Below are 25760 nucleotides of genomic sequence, written 5' to 3'. Positions count from 1 at the left end.
TGAGGCCCCCTCTGGCAGCAGCAGCGCCATCAAACTGTCTTCAAGTGCTGCAGCATCTTCGCTTTGCTGCTGCTGCTGCTGCGCTGCTTGCTGCAGCGGAGAAGCAGGGGCCCGCCTTTTGCGCCTTAAGATGGAGTTGTCTGCGTCTTCGGGGTCTCCCGGTGGCAGCATTTTGCAGCAGCAAATGGAAAAAAGAGGAGAAACTGGCGCAAGAGCTGCTAGCAGCAGCTAAGGGAATAGCAGAGAGAGATGCAGCAGCAAATAAGATCCAAAAAGCGGAAAAAAGGGGGGGGAAACAAAAAAAATAAACCCAATTTCGAGACTTTTGCTGCTGCAGCTCAAGGGGCCCCCCGTGCTGCTGCGGGGCCCCTGAAGGCAGCACACCCAAGCTGCAGCTCGAGCCCCTGCATTTGCTGCTACTGCTGCTGCTGCTGCTGACAGCTTCTGCAGCGCAGCAGCAGCAAACTGAATTAAATGACCAACACGGAGAGGGCTAGGCCGCGGAGAGAGTGGGCGCTGAGGTGTACGTACACCTCATGCGCGTGAGGTAGCTGGCAGCAACAAACGCTGCTGTCGGCGGAGCAGAAACAGCAGCAGCAGCAGCAGCTGACAACCAGGAATAAATAACTATTTTAAATTTAATTAAATAATAAATTAAAAAGAAGAAAAACAAAAAAAAGAATTCGGCTGGCGCGGCTGCAAGCCGCGGCGTGGCGGCGCCGGGGCGCCCTGGGACGCAGACCAGCGGAAATGGCGAAGATTCTCGTTTAAATTGAAATTAAATTAAATTAAAATATCGATTTAATTAAATTTCAACGTTTAAAAGGAAAAAAGAACAATAAAAGTGCCTTTCTATCCTCTGATCGCCGCATGCAGCCCCAGCGCAGTCCCGCTACAGCGCGCCCTAGCACAGACGCAGCAGCCAGCCCGCCGCTATACTTTTAACCCTCAGAAACCCTAAACCCTAAACCCTAAACCCTAAGCCCTAAAACCTAGGGTTTTCCCCTGCACAGCTTCCCAACGCCAGCTGCAGCAGAAAGTGTGTGAAAGGCCCTGGCGCTTCTGTTTCCTTGCTGCGACGAAGCGCTGTTTCAGGGGCAGCAGCAGCAGCAACAGCAGCAGCAGCAGCAGCTGCGGCAACACCAGCAGCAGCAGCAGCAACAACACCGCAACAAGAGGCGAAAAGCAGCAGCAGCAGCGCCACCACCACCACCGCATGTAGTAACAGCGGCAACCGCAGCAGCAACACGGAAGACAGCTGCAGCAGCAGCAGCAACAGCAATAGCAGCAGCAGCAGCCGGTGTTGAAATGCGTTGCTGCTGTTGTCCTTCTGGGAGCATTTAGGGGTCCCTCCTGGGCTTTTGTGTTAATTATTTTAATTTAATTTGTTATTTTTGTTTTAACTGAAAGTCTTTTCTTTTTTATTTATTTAAATTTTTATTTTCTTTTTCGAAAGCTGCTGCAGCCATGGGGCCGCTGGCCGCCGCGAGTCGCCGCTGCGCCCTTTCCCTCACCAGCAGCAGCAGCAGCAGCAGCAGCAGCATCAGCAGCATCAGCAGCAGCAGCAGCCGTACCAGCACCAGCACCAGCCGCAGCGTCACCAGCCGCAGCAGCACCAGCCGCAGCAGCAGCAGCAGCAGCAGCAGCAGCAGATTTCCCCTTTCTGCAGATCTTATCTGCAGGTCTTCTGCAGAAGTGTCAATTCGCCCTTCAGGGTGTGTCTGGAGTTGGGGTGTCTGTACACCTGGGCTTCGCCGCGTGGCGAGCCTGCGTTCGCTGCTGCAGCTGCGCGGGGCCCCGCAGCAGCAGCAGCAGCAGCAGCAGCAGCAGCAGCACCCGGGGGACGAAATCGAGGCCCAGAGGCCCCTGGCCCCAAACCCTTATGACGGGTCTTATAAGAGGCCCCTGGGGGCCCCCGACCCTTTCGACATTCCCCGCGAGAAGTTCCACCAGTTCATGTGGGGCCGCCCCCAGCGCTTCTCCAAAGAGCTCAAAGTAGGGTTTAGGGTTTAGGGTTTAGGGTTTAGGGTTTGGGGTTTGGAGTTTGGGGTTTGGGGTTGGGGTTTGAGAGGTGTGCGGTGTTGCATGGGTTCCCTCTGGGCCCGCTTCCGCGCCTCTGGAGAGCCCTAGGGTCCAACTGGCACTCCTTAGGGTTTAGGGTTTAGGGTTTAGGGTTTAGGGTTTAGGGTTTAGGGTTGGAGTGTGGTGGGCGTGTGTGCTTTGCGTGGCGTTTTCGGGGGAGCGTCGCTGCTTCTTTTTGCCCAGCGATCCCGGGGCCGCGGGCCCCGGGCCGAGGGTTTAGGGTTCAGGGTTTAGGGTTTAGGGTTTAGGGTTTAGGGTTTAGGGTTTAGGGTTTAGGGTTTGCGCGAAGGCCACGACGCTGGGCCTGGGCCTCGCCTGCTTCGGCCTCGGCCTCACTTGGCTGACGGCCTTTTTGATGCGCCCGGACGACTTCGAGTGGGTGGAGGCGGAGCGCCGCAGGCTTGCTGCGCTCAAGCGCCGCCTGCAGCAGCAGCAGCAGCAGCAGCAGCAGCAGCAGCAGCAGCAGCAGCAGCAGCGGGGGGAGGGGGAGGGGGAGGGGGAGGGGCGGCAGGGGGGGAGGGAGGCTTGAGGAGGCGGCGGGGTCTTTGCGCAGGGGGGCAGCTGCAGAAGTGAAGACACGCGCTGCTGCTGCTGCTGCTGCTGCTGCTGCGGGGGCGCAGCAGTCTGTTCGGAATTGGGAAGCAATTTTTAATTGTGGAGAAAGGAAAATTAAACATCTGAAATTTAAATTCGAATGTGCTAAAGGCACTGATGGCCAGACAAGACACTGCCGCTGCTCACTCTGCAGACACCGCAGCAGCAGCAGCAGCAGCAGCAAACTGCAGCAGCAGCAGCAGCGGCACACTGCAGCAGCAGCAGCAGCTGCAGACCGCTGCAGCTGAAGTTGCTGCGGCAGCCGCACAAACATCACTAGGTGCAGCAACCTCACTAGCTGCAGCAGGCGCAGCAACTGCAAATAGTGCAGCAGCAGCACCACTCCGCAGATGCTGCTTTGGTTGCTACTGCTGCAGCGTCGGCTTGCTGCTGCAGCCTCTGCGGCGCCCCTGAAGCGGGTATATAGACACTGCAGCAAGCTGCTGCAGCAAGATGCTGCAGCAAGATGCTGCAGCAAGCTACTGTAGCAAGATGCTGCAGCGAGATGCTGCAACGAGCTACTGCAGCAAGATGCTGCAGCGCAAGATGCTGCAGCAAGCTACTGCAGCAAGATGTTGCAGCGCAAGATGCTGCAGCGCAAGATGCTGCAGCAAGCTACTGCAGCAAGATGCTGCAGCAAGATGCTGCAGCAAGTTACTGCAGCAAGATGCTGCAGCAAGATGCTGCAGCAAGCTACTGCAGCAAGATGCTGCAGCAAGATGCTGCAGCAAGCTACTGCAGCAAGATGCTGCAGTAAGATGCTGCAGCAAGCTACTGCAGCAAGATGCTGCAGCAAGATGCTGCAGCAAGCTACTGCAGCAAGATGCTGCAGCAAGATGCTACAGCAAGCTACTGCAGCAAGATGTTGCAGCAACTGTAGGGCGTTGGTTTATTTTAGTTTAAGGATTTTCCCTGGAGTGCTGTTTGCTGCCTATTGATTTGCTGCTGCTAAATAGTCTAGCAGGATTTAGAGCTATGTTTGCTGCGCCTTCAAGATATTCTCAGCAGCAGCAGCAGCTGCTGCTGCACTGCAATTAAATTCTTTACTTTCTGCTGCTGAGGCCCTCGGCTGCTCGGCTTGCTGGGGAGGCCGCCATTCATTTCAAGTTATTGCTGCGCTGCTGCTGCAATGCAGCAGCAGCAGCAGCAGCAGCAGCAATGCGAAGCACCAGGGCGGCTGCGGCATGCTGGGGAGGCCCTTGTACAGTTCGTTCAACTTCTCGCAGCGCTGCTGCTGCGCTGCAGCAGCAGCAGCAACAGCAGCAGCAGCGCTGTAAGCATTTAAAACGGAACTTAAGGAGGCGCTATCTGCTGCAAAAAGCTGCAGCATTTGGGCGAAGCTGCTGCTGCTGAGAGTTGCACAGGTGCTGCGTGCGAAGTAAAGTGGCTGCAGTAGTTCAGATTCTTGTGCGCAGCTCAGCAGCAGCAGGATTGCAAGTCTAGACTCTCTAAATAGTATTTATAAAATGAAATTCGTCGAATTAATTCAGCTTTCCGCGTCGTTCAAGTTGGACGGCGCGGCAGCGCTTTCCGCGCGAGGTGTACATACACCTGAAGCGCGCGGGCCAGTCGGGATCGCGGAAGCGGCTCCGCGCGTAAGACTTTTCGTGTCAGCTTCTGCTGCGTCACTTTAATAGTATTTATCTTCAAATAGAGCTCCAAATTCCTTTAAATAATCATGGATTCCGCAGCTGCTGAGCCTGCGGGAGCGGCGCTGCCGGCGGCGACGGCAAGCAGCAAGCGGGCGTCGGCTGAGAAGCCGCCGCGGCGGAAAAAGGCTAAGGCAGAGCCTGCTGCTGCTGCTGCTGCAGCAGCAGGAGCAGCAGGAGATGCAGCAGCTGCAACGCCCGCGCGAGAACTGGTGCTGGGGTACATGCGGCAGCAAAATCGGCCCTACAACCTGCAGCTGGTGAGGCGCTGCAGACCCGAAGCAAATTGCTCCGCTGCTGCAGCTGCTGCGCTGCTGCTTTCAGATTTTCGACAATTTGCGGCGGGCTGTGAAGAAAGCTGAACTTGAGAAGCTGCTGGAGCAGCTAGTAGAGGAAGGTTTTCTGATTTCAAAAGATCTAGGAAAGACTCGCGTGAGATCTTTTTCCTGCTGCCTTCCTCCTGCTGCTGCTGCACTTGATGCTGCTCGTGCTGCACTTGCTGCAGGTCTTCATGTACGCCCAGAGCCACTTCGGCGCTGCAGCAGCTGGCAGCAGCAGCGAAATGGCAGCAGAGCTTTCAGGTGATGCTGTTGTTCTTTTCTGGCAGCAGCAGCTGCTGCTTCAACTCTGTCTTTTGCTGCAGCACTGCGGGAAGAGGTCAAGGAGCTCGAGCGTAAGACTGCAGCAGCAAATGCGCGAAAACCCATCCAGTTCAACTTCTGCTGCTTCTGCTGCTGCTGCTGCTGCTGCTGTTGCAGAACAACTCAGGAAGCAAACTGCGCTGCAGCAGCGCCTCCAAGATGCGCGGAGCCGCGGAGCGCAGCTGGAGAGTTTGAAGGCCAAAGTTGCTGCAGGTGCGTCTCATCCTTGCCTGGCTGCTGCTGCTGCTGCTGCAGCAGCAGCAGCAGCAGCAGCACCTGCCGTTTCACGCCTCTCCATGCGTCACTTGCTGTTCTTGCTGCTGCAGCTGAGGCCGAGCGCGCCGCAAGGCTGCAGCAGGCGCAGCAGCAGCGCGGGGCTCCTGCTGCAGTGACAGCAGCAGAAGCCTCTGCTGCTGAGCTGCTGCATGCGCAACTCCACGCCGCCTGGGCGACACAAAAGCGCCGCTGTTTGCTGCTGCTGCAGCTGCTGGCTGAGAGGGCGCAGACAGACCAGCAGCAGCTGCAGCAGCAGCTCGGCCTCGAAAGAGACGAGGACTTCATCCCTGCAGAGGCCTATTCAAATTACGCCCGACACACGACACCAGCAGCAGCAGCAGCAGCTGCTGCTGCTGCTGCAGCAGCAGCAGCAAGAGAACAGCCTCCCTGTCTGCGCTCAAAGAAGTGCTAAAACCCAAAATGCCCTGTGCTGCTGATCGGCTGCTGTACAGACACCGGGCAGCACTTGCCGCAAGCTGCTTTTGCTGCGCTGCAGCAGCAACTGCTTCAGCAAGCGCTGGCGCTGCTGCAGCAGTTGCTGCTGCAGCAGTTGCTGCTGCAGCGTCAGGTTTGAATAAGAACTTGAGCTTCGCGGCTGCAGCCCTGCAGTGTGCAGACAGGCGTGCTGCGCTGCAGCTGTGCAAAAGCAGCAGCAGCAGCAACAGCAGCAAAACAATTTTGTTTCTTTTTGCTAGTTAATGGTTTCGTAGTCCCTGAGGCCCTGGGAGGGCTGGCGAAAAGAATCTGCTGCTGCAGCAGCAGCTTCTGTGCTGCTGAGGTCGAGAGCGTCAGTCCATTCCCACTGGGGCCCAGCAGCAGCAGCAGCAGCAGCAGTGAACTCCCCCGCGGGGCCCCTGCTGCTGCGCGAAACTGCAGCAGCAGCTTTGCTGCAGACCTTCACTGCTCCTTCCGAAAACGCATGCAGCTGCTGCGCTGCTGCTTCCATTGTTTGCGGCAGCCAGACACTCAGCAGCCGCCGCCCGGGGGTTGAGTAGAGGCCCCGCAGCGCGCGGCGCGGAGGCCTTGCTGCTGCTGCTGCTGCCGCTGCTGCTGTTGCTGCTGCTGCTGCTGTTGCTGCTGCTGGGCGGCTGGCGGCGGGGCCCTCTGGGTACTTCACGGCCAGCTGGAAGCCGTCGGAGTCGTTTGCTGCTGCTGCTGCTGCTTCTGCTGCTGGGGGGCTCGAGAGCCCCCTCAGCGCCTCCACGCAGCTGTCGTACGAATTCACATTTGCTGCTGCTGCTGCTGCTGCTTCTGCTGCTTTGTCTTCGGAAAATGGAACATATTGCATTTTTGTTTCTGTCCAGTCCCGAATTGTGTGAATTATCCAGGCAAAGATCAGCAGACACAGCCCAACCCGCAGCAGCAAAAGCAGCAGGAAGGGCAGCCTGCCCCATAGGCTCTCCCCCCCCTCTGCTGCTGCTGCTGCTGCTGCTGCTGGGGAAGCGCTGTGCGTGTGGGGCCCGCTGCTGCGCAAGTCCTGCTGAATGGCTGAGGCCCCAACTGCCTCAAAGGGCCCCCTAGCCTTTTTGTGGGGCCCCCCGTCTGGCTGCGTCTTGGGTTGGTGTTTGGGTGCAGGGAGCGGAGGCCCCCCCGCTGCTGCTGCTGCTGCTGGCGCTGCTGCTGCTGCTGCTGCTGCTGCTGGGGCGCTGCCGTAGTCGACGGCTGTGGGGCAAGCCGCAGTAGAAGACATGACCATGCGGAAGGTGCAGGGGTCGGAGTGTTCGCAGAGCTCGAAGTTGCTGCTGCTGCCGCTGCTGCTGCTGCTGCCGCTGCTGCTGCTGCTGCTGGCAGCAGCAGCGGCGGGACACTTGAGCAGCACGTTGATGTGCAGCGCAGCTTCCGGACAAAACACGTGGGCGTGGCGGAAGCTCGCCTGGAGGCCCCCAAAGGGATCTGTGGGGTCCAGTGGATCCCAGGGAGTGGGATCGTCGCTCACTTCGGGATCGCCCCACAACCCCCCCACTCCGTTGCTCTCCGGGTGCTGCTGCAGCAGCTCCTCCCGGTGTCCGTACACCGCAGTCGAGTTCGCAGCAAGCACGTTCTGCAGACACTCCGTCGTGTCTGCTTCCTCCTCGCCTTCCCCGGGGCCCCCCTGGGGGCCCCCCTGGGGGCCCCCCTGGGGGCCCCCCTGGGGGCCCCCCTGGGGGCCCCCCCCCTGGGGGCCCCCCGGGGGGGCCCCCGGGGGCCCCTTGAGGAAGTCTGCGAGGAGGCGATTGATCTCCTCGTGGGGGTCGTGGGGCTTTTTGAGTTTGGCAGCAAACTTGTAAAGACGGCCGCGGGAGCCGTGGCAAGTGTGGGGCAGCAGCTTGCAGGGGTTGAAGGTGAAGAAGACATGTTTGTCTTTGTGTCTGTGGAGCTTGTGGCTGCTGCTGCTGCTGCTGCTGCTGCTGCTGCTGCTGCCGACCAAGAGGGATAGGACGGACCGGAAGAAGGGCGGGTACTCCTCTAGTTCAAACAAAGGCTCTGCTGCTTTGCAAACCCAACCCATCGGGGGGGCCCCCTGCACCAGGGGCCCCAAGTTGTAGGAGGCCCTGGCCTGCAGCAGCGGAAAGTCTACGTTTATGGACTTGTAGGCTGCGCAGGTGGCGCCCCAGGGGTGCGCGCTGCTGCTGCTGCTGCTGCTGCTGTTGCTGTGTGTTTCTGCTGCTCGCGAGTTGAAGATATCCTCGCCTGGCCGCTCGCTCCCTTCGCAGACGCCCAGCAGCAGCAGCGCAAAGACCAGCAGCGCAGGGAGGCCAGCCGGCAGCGCCGAGCACCGACCCCGGCGGCCGCAGCGGGACATTCTGCAGTTTATTTGCGCTGCAAAACACTTAAATACTTTTAAAGAAAGTATTGTTTGTGAAGCTGAGAGAAATTCCGATAAATCCTCGACTTCGTTCGGCTAGAAGAGAGGCTCGACAGGTGCAGGCGGTCGCCGCAGCTGGCCGGTGCTGCAGCCACGCTTCTGACACCGCAGAAAAACCTCAGCAAAGGCACTTCAAATTAAATTCAAATAGAAGAAGTCTTCAAAATTCGTCTTTGCACAGAAAAAGACTCCGACAGTTTCGCCTGCGGAGTGTCAGACCGAGTCTTCTGTGCACGACGCAAGAAGGACCAGTGGACGCCGCCCGCGGAAAGACGTCTTCAGCCCTACACATTAATCAACCACTTTTAAAATAAATTAAAAGACATAAACTTGAAAGATTGTTAGCTGTGAGAGGCCCCAAATCGTCTGCAGAGCTGCAGCAGGAGCATCGGTGGCGGTCTTCAAGCCAGCAGTGCCAGGTACTGCATTCGAGCGCTGATGATCAGCTCTTCCTTCTCTCGAAAACACCCGCATGCGACTCCTAAAACTTGTTTTGTTGATCCCAAAAAGAAATACAATTAAATGCAAAAAGCGCGAAGTCCTCAGAGCTCTTCCTCTCCTCTTCCCAGAGCGTCGGCGAGTTTCAGCAGTCAGCCACGTCTTGACAGGCAGCGAAAGAGGAAAAAGCCATTCCAGCTCTTTCTCCCTGCACTCTGCTCTTTAATTTATTTAGCTTCTTCCCTAAAAGCAATAACCTTCGTAGATCCTTGCTGGCTCACGACGCTCTCATCCGTAGTCACATTCACGTGTCTTACCCGTACAACCGTAGACACAGCTTCGTTCTAAGGGCGCTAGAGGCAGTTTTTGAGTCGCAGTGAGGGTGATAAAGGCATTTAAAAAGGTATTTCTTCCCTGTTTGTTGAAAGGAAGTGTCACTGAGTCCTCCCCGGGCACCCACTGTGAGTGACAGTTCAGGAACTGTGCTTTGGTTGACCAGAAAAAGACTTCTTCCCTTTAAAGTAGTGTGTCAAACGTGGTCAAGAAGAGCCACATACTGAAGGGAATCTTTCTGGACATTCTAGTTCGAAACTTGCGGAACAACTAAGGCTCCCAGTCCTGTTTCAACACAGCACATGCTTCGCTAGATAGAGAATATTTGATTGCTTTTGCATCTCTGTAGCTACTTCCTATAATAGAACGAGATCATTCGAATTTTGTTCCGTTACTCTTAACGCCATTAAGAGGCAAAAGCAACCGATGAACAAAGTAGTGTGAGATGCCCCTACTGACTGAGCATGACATCCAATGAACGGCGAGAAAAACAAAATATTGGCGTTATTGGCTTCCTAATGTCACAACTAAACCAAGTCAGGCGCATCTTCATGAGATTTTCCATAATGCAACCCAGTAGCAGCGACGAGCCGCACGGAAGCTGACAGGATCTCAGTTCCCTCGCAGCACCCGATGGCCCCATTTCAGCTCAGAATCCCTGTAGTAAACTCTTATAATATGTTTAAAGGCCAAAATACACTGAATAAAAGATTCAGAAACGTCTTATTGTAGCCCAACAGCAGTCAACGATGATGATTTCGAAGGTTCCTCCGGTGGCGGTGGCTAACTGGCACTCACTCTCTTCAGTCTGTTGATAATTCCCCGCGAAACACTCCATTCCCATTTTCTCTCTATTCACGCAAAACTTATAACAGATAAATGTTCGTTTTCTTTACAATGCGACAAGTTCTGAATTCTTCACTCAGACAAATCCCGCGAATGCAAAAAAGACACAAGCATACAATTTACTTCGCACTTTTCATAGAAACATCCTCGGGGCCATCACAAATTCTGCTTCATGATCGCCGGGGAAACTAGGCAACGCTATGGCAGCTTTCTTTTGCTCCTTCTGCTCAACCTTTGCAAGTACATAGCAAGCACCTCCTGTTCCTGCCGGGCCTTTGCTACGTGTTGTAGCCTGAGTTTGCTTTTCTCCTCTGGAATTCATCTTGTGATAGATTTCGCACGCATGTATTCGTGAAGGCATTTTAAAATTGAGGGAACCACAGTAGAGGCACTGCAGCTTTCTCCTCAGATGGCAAGCGGATCTAAAGAAAAAAAGCACAGGAACTGTGAAACTTTCGAAAGGCATAAAACTAGGGGGATCATGATTGACTCGTACCTCACTCATGCACCCGCGCAAAATTCTCCAACATTTAAGAATTGATCCACATCTATTGCTTCCTGGCACTCCCGGCGTTTCCCTCATCCACCTTTCCGTTTACTGAAGCTTTCGGGTGGGCTCCACGATAGTACCTCATGATTATTACGGGAGTCCTGTCCTTTTGAAACAGTGTATCTTCGACAAAAGGCAACTTATATCAAAACCTACCATACTTGCCCTCTGCTTCATGCCGACACCGAGAACAGCATCACTTGGCAGTCCGAGGTCTCTGGAATGTGTCTTCGCAAGTTTCGAAGAAACAGAAACTGAAAACTTGCTGAAACCTATTGGACAGCCAGAAAAAAGTGATTAGCGGGATCTGCTTCACTTCAAGTTCGCCTGTTCTGTCAGCTGCGTATCTCTGCATAATTGTAGCTTTGGAATTGCACTTGCTAAGCGGCTACCCGAAAAATATTTGTTCGGCGCATAGTTCCCGATGCAGAAAAATGCAGGATGTGGGCCAAAACATCCTACTGTAAAGCTAGCTCTGCTAGCATGCACAGTCTGCATCTTTCATGAAACCAGACCTGCAGTATACATGCAGTTCAAATTACCCTTCACTTTATCATTGTTTCAACTGCGGCGTACTAAACGACGAAACTCTATTTCTTATCGCCAAACGCACCAGCAACCGTACCCAATTCAGCCATCTGCGCAGTAAAAATGTGTGTTTCACGGTGCCTGTTGAGGGCTCACACCCTGCACAGCCGCCGTTGCTGTAGCAGCAGTTAATGCTTTGTACTGAACTGAACCCCAACTGAACTCCTGCCGCATCTCAGTGAGAACTATAGCCATGCATGCATGTTTCCCCTCTACTGTAGATCATGGTAGCAGTTTTGAGAGGCACCCCATTCAACTGCATTCTCCGCAACATGACTGCCACTTGCTGATTCATCGAATCCCACATGAGCAGATCCACTGAGGATCCAGCACTCACCCTTAATGCAGATTACTGAAAGATAATGCAAAATATAACCATCTCACTTCACTTTTCGCTACCGAATCCCGTTGCAGGTGAACATATTCAAATACTACCGGGACCCGAGCCTTTCCATATTTCTTGCTGAAGGCACCCACACTGCTCCTTTTGCCAGATTTCCTGAGCTGTTTGTGCAGCGTAGATCTTTAGACCACTCACTATTTGTGCTTTCAGTGCACCCAGAGACTTGACTCTCAGCTCGTCCATTCCTTGCATGGTATCTTTCATGCTAATCCCAAAACCCTAGGTACCTACCTAACCTCCTTGTTCAAAATTGCCCGAACAGCATCAAGTTGCATCGGGCAACAGTGCGGAGCCGTTTGCAAACAATTTAACCATTTGGCGAGCTAACACACCTCTTTCTGAACCATCTGCCTACACTCTCTTGATTCCTACTATGCAACCTCACTCTACTTTTCTCAATCCTTTTCAACTTTTCAGGCGTCACCTACCAGTGCGCCTTCTCACGACTACCAGTGCGCCTTCTCCCCCAGTGTCATGCGGGGCTGCGCAGCCGAGTGCCTCTCCCTTCTCTTTCGTTGTGTCGACGAATTCATCCAAACTTCCATCCCCACCAGCCAGAATAACCTGATCCACACAGCCGTCCGGTGCCTCGTCAGAAGAGGCCAACCAGCATCTGCACTGCATCTCGAACCGCCCAAGTTCCTGCACTTTCCTCCTTAGAGCGACAACATAAATTCCACCCCAACGCAACTGCTCGTCTTGTTTGTCTCTCAGCAACAACATAAATTCTACCCCAACGCAACTGCTCGTCTTCTTCGTCTTTCACAGTTGTCTAGGGTTTCCTGACGTGCTAAGCTAACTGCAGTGGCGTGCTACCTTGCAGTCAGGCAGATCAGGCATCTTTTACTCATCTTCCTCGTCTGAAATGTATTTTCACCAGATTTATTACTCGAATACACAGCGAGGAAACCCCTGGAGCATCTACTGCCGTACTCCTCTTGTCAAAACATCTGTACTGAGCTCGATTTCTCCTGCGAATATCCTCTGAACATGTGGTTTCCTAACGTTCGATTGCTCTCGTGCTACTTATGTCAAAAGTTCCACTGAAAAAGATAACCCTTCTAAACGCTCACTACACTTCCGCTTGGCTCGTCTGAGTTAACCGCCCTACCCTTACCTCAACATAATCGGCAAAATCTGGCTCGAAAACAGCCAATGCGTTTCGATGTTAAAAGGGATATTCCAATTTGCCCCCCGTTTCAACGATCCGCAAACGGTCTCGTTCCCAGTGAGCTGTTCGCCGCAATTCTATGACGGCATCGAGAATCAAAACGGCCTCCATGCTCCAGTTCACAATCAGAGCTCTAAATAGCTCTTCTATTTGCAGCCGATTCCTGCCGGCTCATTAAGTTTTAACATGCAATGCATTTCAGTACCGCGCCTTGCAACCCATTCGCCGTAGCTACCGAATGCGTTGAAGCTCGTCGTACACAAAGACAGAAGCAGGCTAAAATCACGCAACAATGCAAAACATGCAATTGGCGACTCACAAACAGAACAGTGAAGTACCTTGGCAGAAGAAGCCGGCTAAAATCACTCGCTGCAATGCAAAACATGCAACTGGCGACTTACAAATAGAGCAATAAAGTTCCTTGGCAGCTAGCTTTCTCTCACGTTGATCAGGAACGCGTATCCACAAACGAACAAACAAAACAAAGTACACTGGAAGTTCCCTTTGTGGTGGATCTGAGATGTTCTCACTACGAACGCGTGCGTTCCCACGAACGAACCGAATGTACAACAGCGCTGTGATCATGCAATGAAATGCAATGTACCGAATGGGCTTCACCGGAATGGACGTCAGAAACGAGGCAGCACGGCAGCAATCCGTTAGACGGAAAAAGCACCCACTTAGGGAAACACAATACATTCCGCCGCCACTGCACCTGCTACTTACAGTTGCATACACAACACATACCTTCAGTATTTCCCGACGGAAAGAATGATGCTGCGAACTTCACTCACAACAGAAAATACCAGACAGCAGTAATATGCGGCGGCCTTACCAGAAGAGTGACGTCAGGCACCTAGAACCTGCTGCCGCTTTCCCATACTTCATATATAGGTTGCTCTGTGCACTTCTGCCGTGCTTTGACAGTTCCGTCTATCCAGAAAGAGACGTTTCAAAGGCTCGGTGGAAAATGTGTTTCGCATGCTGCGGGAGCTCTTACAACTTGACAGTTCTGAAGCTGACTCGAGTTGTTACGGATATCCCCCATCCACCGTCGGAAACTCCTCCACGAGCGGACATCCCTTTCCAACTTGTTCTGAGAGTGGTTTGGAACGGCTTTTCTTGGGCGTTATTCACATGACGCTTGCCCACGTTACTTCCACTCCTGCCTTGCCGTTCTACAGATCCGGTGAAGCAAGGATATGCCAACAATGCTGGCCGATGAAACTCTACCATGCGCATCATCTGGGGAGGGACTGCCTTTTCAGACGCTGAACCACTTGTAATGTCCTACCTCGAAAAAGCGTTTACCCCACAGTGACCTTCGCATTATATGCAAGGTGACAATGCCGAGTAATCCGTGCACCGAGCTCAGACGCATCTCCCACCTACACCGTTGAAGTACTTCTCACTTAAAGTAGCACACCATTCCCTGACTGTGCAGGATTCGCAATCCTTCAGGCGTCGATAAGCAAGACTTCAGAGCCAAGCTCAGCTTCTGCGTTTCCTCGGCGTCCCCTGCTGCCTTGTGAAGCCTCGCCTTGATGGAACACACTGAACCCACCAGCATACTCACGCCGCTGCTCCAAGAGAAGGATACCTTGTTGCCCTTAAGCGACGATGACGATAACCTACTGCAAAAATATCTGTTGCTGAGAACACATGAGTCACCTGCACTGTTCCACCACTCCTGCTTAGTGCCGTCCCCACGGTGTCAGTGAGCTTCTCAACTTCTCCGAAGCCCACTGCAGCCGCAAATGACTTCTATAAGGACGCCTGGTACTTGCAGCTGTGCGGACACCAAATCTACCGGTTGCAGCCCCACAGCCACGTCGGTACCCTAGCCTTCACTTCTGGAGACGCAGACTACCATCTTTCTTTCTATTCTCTGCAGAGTAACGCAACTGCTGGATTCGTGAACAGTGGTGCAGGTCATTCCATATTCACTGCTACGTACTAGTTAGCTCACGCTGCAGACTCTGCATATCGTCAATTTGTTGCTGTCAAGCTGCCCTGTAAAATCCGCACAACCGACCAAAAGTGGAGTCTCGACGCTTATTAATGCTAAAGTGGCTGCGTCTGTCGTTTATCGTGCCACTGCGTTACTGGATTTATCTTAACTTGACCCAAGCAACGCACTGTCCTCAACCCCTTGGCCCCTGACAACCGGACTCCTGACAACCCGGTCCAGCTCAAAATGCCGCCTAAGCGGCAACTGCTGGAGATTCCAGGTTGCATCATCTCTACTTCGCAGCCATTTGCGCCAAATCAGCACAGCTGAACACAACGTAGGCCTGGAGGAACTCATCTTCTCTCTAAGCACGCTTCAAAATGCAACAAAAGCACCCATGTACTGAAACAAAAACATGGCCAGTAACACTGTGCTGTGCTGGTCGCTCGCCGACAAACCAGTCGGCGTAGTTCGCGCAGTTGAGCACCAGGATAATGCTTCCCTTAACAAACGGGACCTCACAACGCTGTCGAAGCAAACAGCTCCGCCTGCTCATGAAAAACAGGCTGCTCCCTTCTTTCTGCGGGAGCTTTAGTGCGGTGACAGCCGTCCCACTAGACGACTCTGGACCGCTGAAAACCCAAACTTGTTTTCATCATACTTCTGGCCGCTCCTGCTGCGCTCGTGAACAGTGAACAGTCAACAGCTCTGTTCGCCAGCATAGCGACTCCACTGTGAAGCTGTCGTTCCAGTTTAGTCCCCTGAGCTAGCACTTTTAAAAAACGCCACAACTACACCGCCCAGAACACAAACAGGAATCACATCACATCAAACGAAACACCATGGACACTGGCTACCACGTGTCACGTAAGCGCCTCCGCTGAACGAAGGCCCTCAGGCGCAGATGCCTGCACGAAAAAACAAAAATATGCCGCTGGAGAACTTTACCTCACGACAAATCGAAGATCTGGATCACGTCCGAGTCCTTGTCGGGCCCGTTACGTAATCACTTCCACATACCTTGACTGCATCCAACGAACACACCATCCCATTGCCCACAAACAACGCTTGCGGTTACTTGCACTGAAGCAGCGCACAAACCGCCGCTCTACACAGTGTCTTAAATATGTTCTGGTGCTGAGCACCCCCAACCAACACGCAGAGTACTTCAGTATACATCAGAGGTGAAAAAGCCGACGTCCCTCTATATACTTGTGCCCACGTGCAACACGTGGGTCCAGACTGTACCAAAACATCTACGGGGTAAAATAGCTCCGCAGGAACTTTTGACGCCAGTTCCTGCATCCCCGCCAAACTGTCGATGCGCTTCCTTTGCCAATGAGCAATGCTTAGGATCAAATTCACGTCCGGTCCGTGTGACCTTAGCTCGACCCCGTCTGTCGTCAACCTTAAAATACGTGCTGCATCGTGCAGCGTGACTCTTGCTCTGGGCTCAAGCGGAACATCTCTATTCTGCGAGCGTCACTGTGTCTATTGATGGGAGTACAGCTCCACTTCGGGAACGAACAGCGAGCCATCGCCGAGCACTCTCCGTACCAAAGACATAGTGCATTTTCCAGACAGTCCTACCCTTGTAGAACACAAGAGCGACGACTCCTCTCTAGGAACCGTTCTTGCATACACGTATAGGCTGGCGGCACCCCTCCGATACGCGCAGCTGGAATTGGCAAATAGCAGATCTCCACAATTGGCAGGAACTCCTCTTTGGGACTGCCTTGTCACGTTAGGACAAACGCTTCCTTCTAGCTCTTGAAACCTGGGCTATCACCCACAAGCTCCGCCGCACTTGCGGTCAGCCGCCCGTAGGGTAGGTGACACGGCATGTGATCAACGGAGGTACTACATCAAACCCTCCAGTCACCGATCCCCTGGTCGGCTGGTAAACAATCTCCACAAGTTTCGGTCCTCTGGGCAATTCTGTGGACACGAGGAACCAGCGTGGAGAAACAACCTGGGCCTCCATGCGCTATGCCTGCAACCGCTACGCACAACACAGCAGCACACTGAGTATACGACGCTCTTAGGGACGTACTTGACACGGATTAACACTGCATGTGCCGCTTTGTTCCACTCACGGCTTGCGGCGTTAGCTTCACCTGCTTGTGCTTGCTTTGCTGATGGGACAGAAGTGGGAGTTGGTCGTCGCGCATGTAATCCGTGGCATGAGGCTTCCGCTGCCTGAGGCGCGTTATATGGGTGTCACCTAATGCCTTCAGTACGCCCGGAGCTACATGGGAAACGAAATCTAGGAACTCTTCCGCCAGTTCGCGTTCCTCCCCACACATCCCTAGGCTGCTGCTCTGCGCATCAGCCACTGTTTTCAGGCCGATGGTTTGAGCACATGCAGCATAACACTGTGCTAGTGTCTTCCAAGCCCCTTCTGCTGACTCCCGCGAACTCGCCTGGGACTTTGAAGGTCTCCTCATCTTCTTCCTTCTGCCTCCGTAGGGTCCCGCGTAACGGTGGGCTCGGCTTTTGCACATCGGCTCCCCCGTACCATAGCGCTGCCGCTGCCTGGCCACTCGAAAGGAACTGCCTTCATGTGGCATTTCCTGTGACTTTGACCCCCGGCTGTCTAAAAAGACCAATGCATTGGACGACGGTTCATCCAGTGAATTTTTCTCACTGGTCGGCTCGTCCCTCCATTCGCCTGAATGGAACCCCTCAAAGCTGTCACAGGGCGCCGAAAGCAGAGAAGCGAGTCTGCTCCGTCTGTCATTAATCGCCCACGTGTCGTTCCCATATTCATCTTTAAAGTCGCAAGTGTTTGGTTCTTGCAATTGCAGTGGCTTCCGCACGTCGCCTGAGCTGTTCTCTGTAGTCTCAGGCGCCTTCCTTGCGCGCACTCCAATGGAAAGCTCGTCGCTAAAGAAGTCTGACAAGACAACTTCTGGCGACAAACTGCCTTCCTTCATTGCATAACCGCTCTCCTGCTCTCCGACAAACGCGTTATCTTCTGTTCGCAAAGACGGATCCTTCGCTCCGCCCGGAAACGCCAAGGGGTCTCTTCCGAACTCTGTAGTCTCAAAAGGCTTGCCGCCGGTACAGTTTGACAAAACGCTCGTTTCCTTAGATTCGCTCACACCCTTGGGCTCCAACGTCGCGACCTCCTTTACGTCGAGGTCACTGTTTTCCTTGAGTTTGTACGTAGACATGTCTCTGTGCTCTCCATTCGGTGGGCACTTCTGCGGTGGATTTACAAACTGATTCGGCGCGTGCACAGCTGTCTCGTTATCCCCCAGTACCTCTGTTGGTGCTGCAAATGCCTCAGCACCCTTCTGTAGAGACGTCTGGTCTGTGTATTCACATGCCTCCAAACCGTTCGAGGCAGCTGGAGGCGGCTCGGAGGAAAGAGGTGACTGCATTCCTCGCCGCCGCTCCATGTTAGTCTTCGACTCAGACCAGTCTCCAGACCAATCATTAACAGCAGCAACATAACGTCCATAGCCACCAAGAGCTGCGTGTTCCTGCGGCTTAAACCCAGTGGAAGGCTGATTCGCAAGTGTAACCGTCACGCGCGACAAAACATACCGCGACCTCCACCAGCCGTTGCAGGCACGGCCTAGCCGCGCATGACACTGCTTACAGCCCGAGCCACCGATTGTCATGGTTGGTAGTTCCTTGCACAGATCTGGCGGACTACTCAGCGTGCTGACACGACTTAGTTCCGAAGCAACTGCACGCACTTCTCCACTACTCGAGCAATAGTAAAGAGTGAGTGCCTCCCAGTTTTCCCGCACAACGAACACAACGCCTCTTGACTGTTCGCTCCCTTTCAACGCGGTACTGTTCGTCTCGTCGAACGGTCTCTTCTGCATTAGTCTCTCACCTCGCACAGTACCACCCAATTCCCGTCGGCAATCTTCAATAATGCGATGCACTTGCTTCCATTCTCCCTCAGTATCTCCATGGGCTGACGGAATAGTGAAAAAATGGTCTTCCCCAGCACCCCTACCACATGATTCTCTAGGGAGGGATAAACAAGTCTTCGACTTCTCAGTAGAGCGACAGGCATTGGTTGTCACATGAGCGGTGCAAACGAACCCGTCAGCTCCAGTTTCACTCTTGCTTGGCCCACCGCTCGGGCTACTACTTCTACAGTTGCTCTCACCACCGTCAGTGTGGCACATCTCCGAGGAGCTTATTGTAGCAACAGTGTCATCATACAAACTTTCAATAGAACTCTTCATCTGCAAGGCTACGGACTCATGTCGAGCTAATGGGAGTGATGGCCGCGCCAATGTCTCCCTCACTGGCAGCATGCTTCCCGTTAACGCGTCACTGGCATCGTGGCTTCCCTTTGCTTTTGCTTGGTCCTGCATCCGCACCAATTTGCCTCTATCCTGGCAGCACGCTGTTGCATAGCGCAAGTACTTAGCGTCTGGAGTGGGTTGACCCACCCGCCTGTGCACCTCACCAATCCTCGTTTGAGGCCTTTGGTGTGAAGCCGACGAAGCATCGACTGTTGCATGCTTTGCAGCAACGCCACATTCCGAGCTCTCCACCACAGGTCTCCACGTCTCCACTGTCAGTCCCCGCGCCTTGCGTCCCTCAGTTTCGTGAGACGGTTCATCCCCGCTGCACTGAAAGATCCCCATCTCTTGCTTTCCAGCAACCTCCTTCCCCTGCAACGTCGCCACCCAAACACAAGACCGAATACAATTAGCAACCGCTCCATGTTAGGTCAGGCACCAAAAGAGCATGGAGATGAACAAGCAAGCTGCTATAGTTCCTACTTACCCGCAGATGAGACCTCTCGCCCACTGAACCCCCCACTACGTTTGTTCCGTTTGTTGCACTGCCTATAAAGCCAACTCTGTAACTTCCGCAAGTCCCCTGCGCTTCACAGCCAAACCCACTGGCCTCCTCCCCGCCTTTCACAGCCCCACCACCATACACCGCATCCCATTTTGCATGCATTTGTTGCAGAATGGTCTGAAGAGATAATGTCTTCGGATCACCACCTGCCCCACCAGCCGCCTCCTCCACGAAGTGTCCCGCGTCCTGTAGGACGCCCGTCCCGTACAGCTGTCTGGGAGTTTGCGATTCAATTAAACTTGGCCCACCGAAAACGGGTAGTCCCAGAAGGGTTCTACCGGAAAATAAAAAGCCAGGATCGCATAAATCCCCGTCCGTACTCCGGGGACTTCCTTGGGAGGCATTCGCCGTCTTCAAAGTAGACATGTCGTGCCTAGTTGCTGCACGCTCCCAACCCAGCTGCTGCAGTCTGCTTGCTCCCTTGGCCCCACTGACCATCTTCACCGCTACCGCTCTATGGCCGTTACGACGCCTCTGTGGGGGTGAGACGACCATCCTCAGCTACACAGTGTCACGCCGAAGAGCACCACCCCGAAAAGGACAGCTGTCCACCGTATGAATACCAAAAAAAACCTTCTTTTGGATGAGTTCGTTACTATCCACCAACTGCGAGTCGCCGCGACTCTTCGCCTACCGTCGATGAGAGATGTGGTTGCCTGGGCCGCAGCTCTATGATGCTGCACAGCAACCGACGACCAATATAGCTCTAGACTCAAGCTAACTGCCAGGCCCTTCTGATCAAGGCCACGCTGTGTAACTAGACTAGAACCCAATCAGCACACCCGAGATCGGCGGAGAGACCACGGATGGCCGGCTGGACCAGACCACAAAACGGGCGAATTTCCTGCCACTCCACCCGTCCATTAGAAAAGTCGATGCAACAATATAATTATAGATTAACACACAGCTATCACGCTGTTTACCACCCTAAAGAGAGATGATAGCCTTCAAAAGCCTGCACGCATGGCCGCAACGTGACGCCGAGGGAGGGGAGGAGGACGTGAGATGCGGTGCTGCGAAGTAGTCCACAACGTCCCTGTCTTGAGGAAGAAAAAAAAGCTGCATACACACAAACTTCAATATGTCCGGACTGAGCCAAAAAGTCCCGCAAAGGATTCGCGCAAAGTCGCTACACACCGATGCGCCCCCAGAGAAGTCGGAGCTGGGACACAAGACAACTCCACTGCTCCGGTCCAGCTCAGGCCGTGAAACAACTTAATAACTGAGCACACATGCCAACACAGCATATCAGTAGCAGCGATATGCTTGTGGATAGTGCGAAATGTCCTGGAAAGCAGGGCACAGCCTGCCACAGGTCTAGGGACCGCCGAGGTGACGCCTAACTCCAATTCCACTGCAGCAACGCCACGCTAACCACTCTTTGGGACGAGGCACACACCATTGTGTGCCATATAAAAACACAAAAAAAACGACTGAGGGGCCAGAGAAGTAAGCGGAAGTTGCATCAGGGGTCGAGTGCAGCTACTCTGTCTTGGAGAGGCTACCCAACAGCGATGCATCTCTGGTGTGCAAGTGGGGGAAGGTCGTTGACCTAGTGGACACAGCCATCTTACGCCGTAGAGTGCTCCACCCAAAATTCCTTACATTGAGCACATTTAAAGTTATGCTAAAATTAACAAAACATCTTCTCCAAAAGCTCTAGCTACGCTTCAGCGTGAGCAACGCGATCTGGGGACGCATCGATGCGGCGTGAATCTTCCGTGAGATGGCACCTGCTTTGCAGATTCTTGGGGAAGGAGTTTCCTTGACTTTTTACCGCACGAAAGAATGTAAAATAGCAACTTTTAGTAACTACGAAGAGTCAGCCCTGTAATGCAAGGGGTCACTGAACTTCTCGTCCATCCTGGTGATATACGGTGCACCATTGTAGTTAACAGTTGACACAATACTTCAGTCACTAATTAGCCGTATCCCTCTCCCGCGTGGAAGTTCCTGCAAGGTACCTAAGTACTTTCTCCCAGAGCCATCAGGGGCGGGACGACCTCACCGCGCCTGGAGCCAACTGGGCTTGTAGGTCGATCCTACCACTCTGGTCGTGCCACTGGAGAAGCAGAATGAACTTGTAATTTTTCAAACTTAGTTCACTTTCTAGATCCAGCCGCTCACTGTTAGTGACTTTGGGGAAGCACTGCAATGACGCTTGGGGTGTTGTGGATCCCCAGTGCTGTCAGCCCACTGGTTAGTCTCTCGAAAACTCTCAACATACCTACGCGAAAAAAAAACAACGGTCAGCAACCGAAAACCAGAGCGTATACAGGCACTGTGCAACGTGTGAGCGACTACCCTGTACTAGATGGTAAGGAAGCTGCAGCTGCCGGTATTGCACCCTCACACGCACAGTGCCACATTTGCCGTGACGTACCACCAAGTAGACCTTGCACTGCTAGCCATCTGCCGCCAATCGCTCCAACTACAGTACGTGTGGCCGGCTAACCTCAACAAAGGCCACCTCACAAGTCAGCCAAACCCTTATCCCTCTTGCAAGAGGCTGAGCGGGATGTTCAAAGCTACATGATTCAAGAACTATTGACAGCTACAAATCTACAGGACTGCACGAACTGGTCAGCAGCCTAAAGTATAGTCTGCTTGCGAGACGCAACTGCGCCATCTACAAGAACCGACGCGTAGCAACAATTCCACTCAAATGCCCATCAAACCAGGTTACCCATGTGGAAGCAACATTGGCAAGACGAAGTAAAAATGCGCAACCCGGCACCAAATATGGTTGTTGCAAGGTAAGCATCCATAGCTTACAACAAGCTCTCTGTGGGACCATATTCATGTTCTAGTAAGGCACTGACCTGCATGAAATTTACTCAGCAAACGAATCCCCCATTCGCTGCAACCTCTACCTGCCGTAGAATAAACCTGCATCTACCGCTGCGGGGGACCTGCCTTTCCCCCGCTACCTTCCCCCCGTGAGCGCTGCCACACGGCAACTTCACAGTGAATGCACGTTGTGTTTGCATGTGTTTGTGTACATGTGTACATGTGGCTGGGTGGATGTGAGGAAGTGCGTTTGTGTGGCCAAAAAAATGCCGGACACCCAAATTCCAAAAAGAGCAATGGCGAAGGTGTGTAACAGTGGGCGTCATGAAGCACAATGAAAGCCGTGTCATCCTCCTGTAAGCCGCTGCTCCGCGAATGGGAAAATGCCAAAATAATGCATGCATTCGTCTCCGGAAGCCAACATCAAAGCAAGCGACACGTCTTTGCGTCACTCTGCTTGAACCTCTTCCAGATCAACACTGCACATTTTTAAGCAGTCCTTCAGGATGACTGTTGAGTGTCACTCTCTGCAGCGCTGCTTCCTTGCTCTGCAGCAGCTGCTTCCTGCTGGGGTTCTCCAACCTCCTGGGCTTCTGCTTCCTGCTGGGCTCCTGCGCTCTGCTGGGCGTCCTGCGCTACGTCTCCTTCCTCTGCAGGCAGCGGAGAAGCTGCCGATGTATGAGGCCGAGTCAGCGCGATCAACTCTGGGTCGTCTGCCTCACACATGCCCTCCTTGACAGTTACAAGGTCAGCTGATGCCGAGCCATAAACCCTGAGGGAGCTTGGTCCACAGTCGCTCAAGTTCACGGTAAGGTCGCGCCCGCTCAAGGAGCTGCCAACGACCACGGAATTTTCTTTCCAAGAGCCCTTTCCAGTTGTAGCGTCCCTGCAGAGAGAACAGAAGTCACTATACTTGAAGATCCGCGAAACGCCTCTCCGGCTACACAAATATTCACTTGCCAACGAATATACACCAGAACGACGCTGCAACTCAAAGGGGGTGAACTTACGTAGATATCCAAGCAAGAACACGGACTTCCACTTCCTTTGGGTTCTGCTGCGTAATGAGTACCATGAGTGGCGTGGTCGGTCCAGCTGCTGTTTCTAGGGGAACCTCCGTAGGCTCGCTTTCATCATTTCCGTAAAGCAGAACAGCCGACTGCGGAGCGCTCTCCCCTTTGTCGCCGCCAGATCCATGGATGCGAACAGCAATCAAGGGTACAGACGGCTTCTCCTGTCCACCTTCCCCTTTAGGAGCCTCCTCAGCGCTTCCTTGGCCACTTGGAGGCTTTTCAGCTGGCGCGGGTCCAGGGCCACTGGCGCCGGATGCACCTTCTGATTCTCTCAGCTGAACAACTTTGCGCGTTTCGTCGGCAACAAGGGAGACAATGAAGTCCCGTTCGCTCTTCGTCCATCCAGCGCTGGTCACTTTGATGGTCTCATCCACGCTCAGGCCGTTACGAACCGTCAGCCTGCCGCAGTTACCTTCAACTAGTCCAGGCACGACTGCGCGGACACAAAAAGTCGTCACGCAGGTCCTCATGGCATCTTCAAAAGAAAGGGGCAAGAAACTCTACTACATATTACAGCTGATGCAACAAATTTGAGTAGGCTTACTGGGACGTCGTTCCGGCGCATCTGTCCCACTGAGAACGCCAGATTCAGGAGAGAAGCTATCTTCGCCTGAATTAACAAGAGCGCAGAAACATGGTACGCGAGGTAGCAGCAGGCTTAAGATACTTCTTGACCCCATAACTGGACCATGTTTCCCTCAAGAACAAAAATGACCCTTAGGAATCGAGCCAATTGGGTGCCCATCTAGCGAACTCGCGAACTATAGAGTCCCGCGGCGCACAGCAGATAGTCATATAGATCATAGTTTTGCTCAAAGCCTTTGATTCCCCAGTAATGACGACCCCCTCATCACAGGTACCATAACGTATGGAGGCTCAAGAACTACCTCAACCAGCGGCGCCGTGGCAGGTGCCCCTCGCCGTTCTGTACACTAGCCCCGAGAACTGGCACCAGGTAAGCTACTCAAATATGTATCTAAGCATCTGTTTTACCTGGGACTCTCGTCCTAACGGCTGAGCTTGGAGGAAGGGAAAAAAGCAAGCCCAAAGCGACCAGCGACAACGCTCGAGCCATTTTGAATGTGAATACAAAGAGAAATGAGGTTATGCAATGCAACAAAGGAAAAAATACTTTTTAAAAGCCAAACAATTGCCAAAAAGCAAGGAGTAATCTTCGTTGCTGCAAATGATGGGACCTTGAGTTGGAAAGCACACAGGGTTGTGCAGGTTTGCGGTCCGCTAGAGGCACAGTCAGTGGCTAGCACAATTGCACTAAGGAATCACGCGTTTTTATTTCTCCTTTTAGCATTCTGTAATATGACTATAATGTATTGTACATTGTCGAGCCAGTATGAAGCCATTAATTTTTTGGGGAGCCTTTCTTGCTTTTCTGGGAGGCGCGCACCGGAGACCCCATCTGACCACGATGGCAACAGCAGCTTCACTGAACGTACGGGCTTGCAAGCCAACTCTAAGCAGTTCCTGGTATAAAAGCTCACAGTAAGCAAGAGACTATTATGAAATGTTGGTAAGCATACGAGAATTCGTTGCGCTTTTTATTCTACGTGCTGATTGGCTCCTGGTTGGCTCCAAGACACACACGTTGGGCCGCTGGAGCAGCTGTACTTAACCGTCTTCCTGTGGCACAAAGCAGAAAAAGCACTATCATCACTTATTTAACAGTCATTAACCGCATTCGTTTGCTGTTAATTATTTCTAGTGGCAGCCATGTAACATTCCGAAGCACTTGATAAAATGATCGCCGTGCCGAGAAAGAAAGGCTATTTATAGTGCGGGGCTCCATCCTGCTTTACATGATGCGCATAAGAAAAATTCAGGGGGTGCTTCACTTAATAATAGCCTGATACAAATGCTGCATTGAGCGGCCGCTGTGGCATTGATGTCGGCACACGACTGGGATGAGACAAATGTGCGCCAGAAGCAAATACTCTGAATTATAAACGCTAAAGCACGTGCAAAGGATTCAGATGGGTATAATAACTGCATGAATATTGCGCATAGCTGTCAGACCGCTAGACGCTGGACCGGGAGCAACTGCAGGGATTGTCGAACACACGACCAATGGAAGGGCACGTTCGCTCGTTGGCACTAGCCTCACTGCCAGTTCCATCAAGAGAGCGACACAGCCTCCTTTTAAAACATAAGTGTCATTTTGGTGGTGAAGTAACAAGCTAGCTAGGAACTGCAATGAGCGTAACCACCACAAAACGGCGGCCGTTCGCCAAGCTGCTCATAGTCTGCTACCACTAACGTGTGACTGCACTTCGTGTCAAACAAAAATACAATAGTACTTGAAAAAAAGGGAAGCATTTGTTTTAGGGCAGCTGCCGCAAGAAACTCTGAATCCTGCTCCTCTTAGATTCTTCCGGGGAATTTTGGGGCAGGCAAACTGCTGAGGGATGCTGGCTAGAGGGCTAGAGGCCTCGTTGCTGTGTGCGCCACAACAAAACCTTCTTTTGCAGGTAACCAAAATGGGTCTAATTGATTCAGCTTCCCTCACATATAGCGGTTCCAGACACACTGCGATCTTCCATGGTCTGCGACTGCACCTGTGATTCTGCAAGTGCCACGGTGCTTCCACACGAACCACATTCCGTGAACAATACGCAATCCACGTGGCTACATACTAAGGTTGAAGCCTCGATATGCTGCGTCTTTCGAGCCGATATA

General features: G+C 53.1%; 5 protein-coding genes across 5 annotated transcripts; 2 read left to right on the top strand and 3 right to left on the bottom strand.

The window, feature by feature from the left end:
• Positions 1 to 1467: 1467 nt before the first annotated feature.
• ETH_00006950 (uncharacterized protein) lies at positions 1468 to 2611 on the top strand (the record flags this gene model as incomplete). Its single annotated transcript, XM_013377916.1, has 2 exons — positions 1468 to 1995; positions 2372 to 2611. 2 exons carry the CDS (start codon positions 1468 to 1470, stop codon positions 2609 to 2611), a joined length of 768 nt encoding a protein of 255 aa, XP_013233370.1.
• A 1743-nt stretch (positions 2612 to 4354) lies between these two features.
• ETH_00006945 (TBPIP domain-containing protein, putative) lies at positions 4355 to 5654 on the top strand (the record flags this gene model as incomplete). The annotated part of the gene is made up of 5 exons (XM_013377915.1): positions 4355 to 4585; positions 4650 to 4757; positions 4831 to 4906; positions 5084 to 5179; positions 5293 to 5654. The coding sequence occupies 5 exons, from the start codon at positions 4355 to 4357 to the stop codon at positions 5652 to 5654; spliced, it is 873 nt and encodes a 290-aa protein (XP_013233369.1).
• A 279-nt stretch (positions 5655 to 5933) lies between these two features.
• Positions 5934 to 8024, bottom strand: ETH_00006940 (uncharacterized protein; the record flags this gene model as incomplete). The annotated part of the gene is made up of 1 exon (XM_013377914.1): positions 5934 to 8024. One exon carries the CDS (start codon positions 8022 to 8024, stop codon positions 5934 to 5936), a length of 2091 nt encoding a protein of 696 aa, XP_013233368.1.
• Positions 8025 to 16430: 8406 nt separating this feature from the next.
• On the bottom strand, positions 16431 to 19701 carry ETH_00006935 (uncharacterized protein; the record flags this gene model as incomplete). Its single annotated transcript, XM_013377913.1, has 2 exons — positions 16431 to 19013; positions 19129 to 19701. 2 exons carry the CDS (start codon positions 19699 to 19701, stop codon positions 16431 to 16433), a joined length of 3156 nt encoding a protein of 1051 aa, XP_013233367.1.
• A 2796-nt stretch (positions 19702 to 22497) lies between these two features.
• Positions 22498 to 24144, bottom strand: ETH_00006930 (Microneme protein Etmic-2; the record flags this gene model as incomplete). Its single annotated transcript, XM_013377912.1, has 4 exons — positions 22498 to 22882; positions 23007 to 23502; positions 23614 to 23679; positions 24063 to 24144. 4 exons carry the CDS (start codon positions 24142 to 24144, stop codon positions 22498 to 22500), a joined length of 1029 nt encoding a protein of 342 aa, XP_013233366.1.
• Positions 24145 to 25760: the final 1616 nt, after the last annotated feature.

The sequence above is a fragment of the Eimeria tenella genome, genomic scaffold (assembly GCF_000499545.2).
Source record: "Eimeria tenella Houghton genomic scaffold, Eth_scaff66, whole genome shotgun sequence".
Classification (NCBI taxonomy): Eukaryota; Apicomplexa; class Conoidasida; order Eucoccidiorida; family Eimeriidae; genus Eimeria; species Eimeria tenella.
This window is presented reverse-complemented; position numbering and strand designations above follow the sequence as displayed.